Genomic DNA, 4419 nt, shown 5'->3' with positions numbered 1-4419 from the left:
AGTAATGGATCCGCCAGAGAGGTGAAATTTTTTTAAAAAAAAAAAAGAAAAAAGAGAAAAAAAAAAAAAAAAAAAGGAAAAAAAAAGGGGGCTCTTGTTTTTGTAGCAAGAGATTTTGAAACAACAAACTGGCGTTTGAATGAACAGTAAATATCACATCAAACCCGAAATAAGAAAGAAGCCAACTAACCTGTAATCAATGCAACACCCATATTATTATATATAGTATTTAAATATAAATACTAGCTTCAGCTTCCTCATTTGAAACCAATTCTTCTCGAGCAAAACGACGGCGTTCTAGCTAGAGAGAGAGAGAGAGAGAGAGAGAGAGAGAGAGAGAGAGAGAGAGAGAGAGAGAGAGAGAGAGAGATGACCGGGGTGGTGATGGTGACGAGGGGCGGCGGCTGCGGCGGGAGGAGCTCGAAATCTGCGGTGGCTGAGGCGCGGCAGAAGCAGGAAGACCAGCAGCTGTCTCTTCTGGACTTCATTCTATCGGCCTTGAGGAAGTCCATGGTGTCTGCCTGCCGTTTGGATAGGGCGGAGAGAGAGGTGATATCCGCCGTTCGTCACATGGAAATCGGGTGGCCCACCAATGTTCAGCACTTGACCCATGTCACTTTTGACAGATTCCATGGTTTTTTGGGTCTGCCTGTTGAGTTTGAGGTGGAGGTCCCGTGTAAAGCTCCGAGTGCTAGGTATGCTAGCTAAAAGTTTGTTCCAGATTTATGCTTTTTACTGTCTTCCATGTGTTCATTTTTCGGTCTTTCGGGTACCATGGGAAAAAATCGAAATCCCGTTCGTTTTTGTGGTGTGTGCTGAGCTCTCAATTTTTCCAAATTTTCCGGCACCAACGGGATTTTTTTTTTTTTGGTGATTTATAGGAGTATTTTTTATGTGTGTTCTTTATTTTTTTTACGATTTTTGTGTTTGATGAGTTTAGATCTGCGGCCCTATGTAGAGAGTTATTGGCTCATTGTTTCTGTGTTTGATATGAGAACTAGAATCTCTTGCTGTGATGATTGCCAGCCCATGCTCTGAAAATGTGTAGATCGTAATTAACCTTCGGATAAAAGGAGGTGGGCGAAATTTTTGTTTAAATTTTAATATGGTTTTCGTGATTTCTTGGTCGAGAAACTAATACTTGAATACTTCAACATTCCAAGGATTTGGATTCTTTAGACTGATGATGTTGCCTTTTTTGGCATTTAATTTTGGCCGTTAAACTTGGAGCTAGATTTGCCGATATTGCTTTTGGCGGAAAATATAGGACATGCTTTAGATCCTATTTGATTTATTTTGAATTTATCATGAAATTCTTCGATTGGAGTTGTTCATGCATATTTCACATTGCCCTGTAGATTTTCTATCCAATATCGTGTACTTGGTAAGAAATAATGGACCTAAATTAATGAAGCAGTTGGCAATCCTTATCTATATTACCTTTTCCAACTCCCAATCGAACATGGATAAAGAGTGGCTAATTATAGTTAATTATAACCCATTAGATAGGTAGGTGGAAATGAAAAGAGGACCTCATGAAGCTAGTAAATTGTACCTAAAAGATTCATGAACTCCTGAAAGCTACAAGCAGATGATATGCAAAGTCGTTTTCCCACATGTAAAAAATAAATAAATAAATAAATAAATACATAAGTACTTGTAATATTAATTCCCAAAAGACAGTTCTTTAACTAAGATATCGGTTAAGCCCCATGGGCATCACAAAACTAAAAGTTTCATGCATGGCTTCAAGGACCACGAAGGGTTTGATTCATTACTGAATTGAGTGTGTTAATATGTGTTGCATTTATTCTGATAGGGGGATAGATTAATGGTTGATGCATGCATCTGCTGTATATGTATAATTTGATCTGGCATTGTTGACATATCCCGATACTATGACTTGCTTAGAATGAGATTACGTAGCAGAAATTGATGGTTGTTAAAAGTTTATATTTGGCAAGTTACAGGCTTCACGTATTCAATTTTGCAGTGTTAGTGTATTCGGAGTCTCTGCAGACTCAATGCAATGCTCTTATGACGCACGAGGCAACAGTGTCCCAACCATTCTGCTCTTAATGCAGGAAAAGCTATATGCACAAGGTGGTCTCGAGGTGAGTTGGCATTGATTTCATTTCATGCCAAACATTTCTCTGATTGTGACACAACCTTTAAGAACTCAAATTATGTATTTTAAAATTTTGTAGTCTGAGGGAATTTTTCGGATCAACCCGGAGAATAGCCAAGAGAGACATGTCAGAGACAAGCTCAACAGAGGCATTGTGCCCGAAGACATTGAAGTCCACTGCTTGGCAGGTCTGATCAAAGCCTGGTTTCGGGAGCTACCATCCGGTGTTCTTGACGGGCTTTCGCCTGAGCAGGTTTTGCAATGCAGTGTGGAAGAGGAGGAATGTGTGGAGCTTGTTAAGCAGCTAAAACCAACCGAAAAAGCACTTCTTGGCTGGGCAATTGATCTCATGGCTGATGTTGTCGAGCTAGAAGAATTTAACAAAATGAATGCAAGAAATATCGCTATGGTTTTTGCTCCAAACATGACTCAGGTTATCCAAGAAAACCATTCACGTTTACATTCAAATTCTGATCTACTAATTTCCTGACTGATCTCTAGCCCTTATGTTTTCGTGGCGTTCTGCTAGATGTCAGATCCGTTGACGGCTCTCATGCATGCTGTTCAAGTTATGAACTTATTGAAGACATTGATAATCAGAACACTGCGTCAACGTGAGGAGGCTGCTGGCGAAGGATACTCACCCTTGACGCCTCATTTTTTGGATAGGCGAAGTGATGGCAAATACGACAGTCGACATGAGATGGAAACTAGCCGTGAACCTACCCCAGAGGCCTCAGATGACGACTCGGGAGCTCTGTACAGCCCATGTAGTGAAGACAAATGTGAAGTCGAGTCATTGAGTGAGATAGAAGAGAATTTCTTGAGACAACTGGATGAGAATGAGACTGCCAAAAATGGCTTCAGGAAACGACTCGAAGGTATTTTGTGCAGAGAGCATATGAGTCCCACTAGTAATTCTACGTACATTGCGGATTCTTGTCTTACATCAACCGGTAACAGAGTAGAGAGTTCCCGACTTAGCACGAGCAATGGTGAAGACTTGAAAACAGGTTCGGTTTCAGTTATCCATAAAATGGATTCAAGAAACTTGACCGGCGACATTGCAACCGGAGACAACCATGCAGAATCTGTGACTAGCTAGACAAATTTTTAGGCATACCAATTCTGTAAATTTCTGTGCTAAATCTTAGGATTCATAAGACATGCAACGGGTTGATTTTAATCTGATTGTTGTAAGTCACTTTTCAGTCCAGGGCTGATCCAGTGCCTTTTGCTCGGAATGAAGTCCGCTTGTTTATTTTGTGCTACACAAATATATATGATATAGCACTTCAGGACAAATCATACCATATATGATTGTGTAGCAAAAAATATAACACGGATTGAGAATTTCATTTCGATTGTGATTGGCTATTTTCTGAAACTTTTATCATGATAAAAATGAAAACTAACTACATTGGATACCTATTATAATTGTTTTGATTGTCCACACTTTATACGGATGACCCAAGAATTAATCTCCAACATCGAATGATAAATTTAGATAACTCTTTGGATGTCCGCAGGGGCATAGGCGAGTTGGTAAGACTTAAGGTGACGTGGAAAGAAATTTTCTAGCGTTGCGGTTCGATCCTCGTGTGAGCATATTCTTGATGAAATATTGTTGGGGTATGCTCTGGGGATTGGTCATGTTGTTCTCAGGTCTCTACCGCTCGTACACATCTCTGAATTTAACCAAGCATGAACTAATGGGCCTTTGACATGTGAGATTCGAAAAAAAAAGAAAGAGAAAAAGATAACTCTTTGGATCAACGTGAGTCTTGCATGAAATTATGTGGGTCAACTGATCCAAAAGCTATTATCCCAAACGTACGTCTGTTTAAAAGAATCAATAATTAATGATTCTATCTCAACACGCCAGTTATTAGTATACATTAATTATGCGTTCTTTAGAATAAAGCCAACGTCAATGACTTTCAAATTCAAAACTCGAAACTAATTAATTGTTTGCACCCCATGTGCTAGCATCCAACGGCGGACAACTAAGCTATGAATTTCGAAATGGATAACAAGATCCACAGTGCCCAAATGAAACAAGATAGACAAACCGGAGTTAACAAGACATGTTTATCTGCCTTTTTAAGGAGGGAAAGTCATCAACTTAACCTAATCTTTAAAGTAAAAACAAAAATTTTCTCCACAATTCTTTAAGAAAAGATTCACTATCAGTTTTCTAGATATATATTACAAACACTAAGCTAAATAGCGAAGTGAACTACTTGATAGACCTAAGCAGCTTTATATTTAATTTTGGAAAGTTGAAGCTG

The 4419-nt window shown here is 39.1% G+C and overlaps 1 protein-coding gene across 1 annotated transcript; it reads left to right on the top strand.

Annotated features, from left to right (window-relative positions):
* The first annotated feature begins 277 nt into the window (after positions 1-277).
* Positions 278-3543, top strand: LOC140889828 (rho GTPase-activating protein 2-like). The gene is made up of 4 exons (XM_073297556.1): positions 278-695; positions 1994-2114; positions 2208-2561; positions 2658-3543. The coding sequence occupies exons 1-4, from the start codon at positions 370-372 to the stop codon at positions 3231-3233; spliced, it is 1377 nt and encodes a 458-aa protein (XP_073153657.1). The 5' UTR covers positions 278-369; the 3' UTR covers positions 3234-3543.
* The last annotated feature ends 876 nt before the right edge of the window (positions 3544-4419 follow it).

Source organism: Henckelia pumila, chromosome 3 (genome assembly GCF_033568475.1).
Source record: "Henckelia pumila isolate YLH828 chromosome 3, ASM3356847v2, whole genome shotgun sequence".
NCBI lineage: Eukaryota > Viridiplantae > Streptophyta > Magnoliopsida > Lamiales > Gesneriaceae > Henckelia > Henckelia pumila.
The sequence above is the reverse complement of the archived record's forward strand: the minus strand, read 5'-3'. Positions and strand labels throughout refer to the sequence as shown.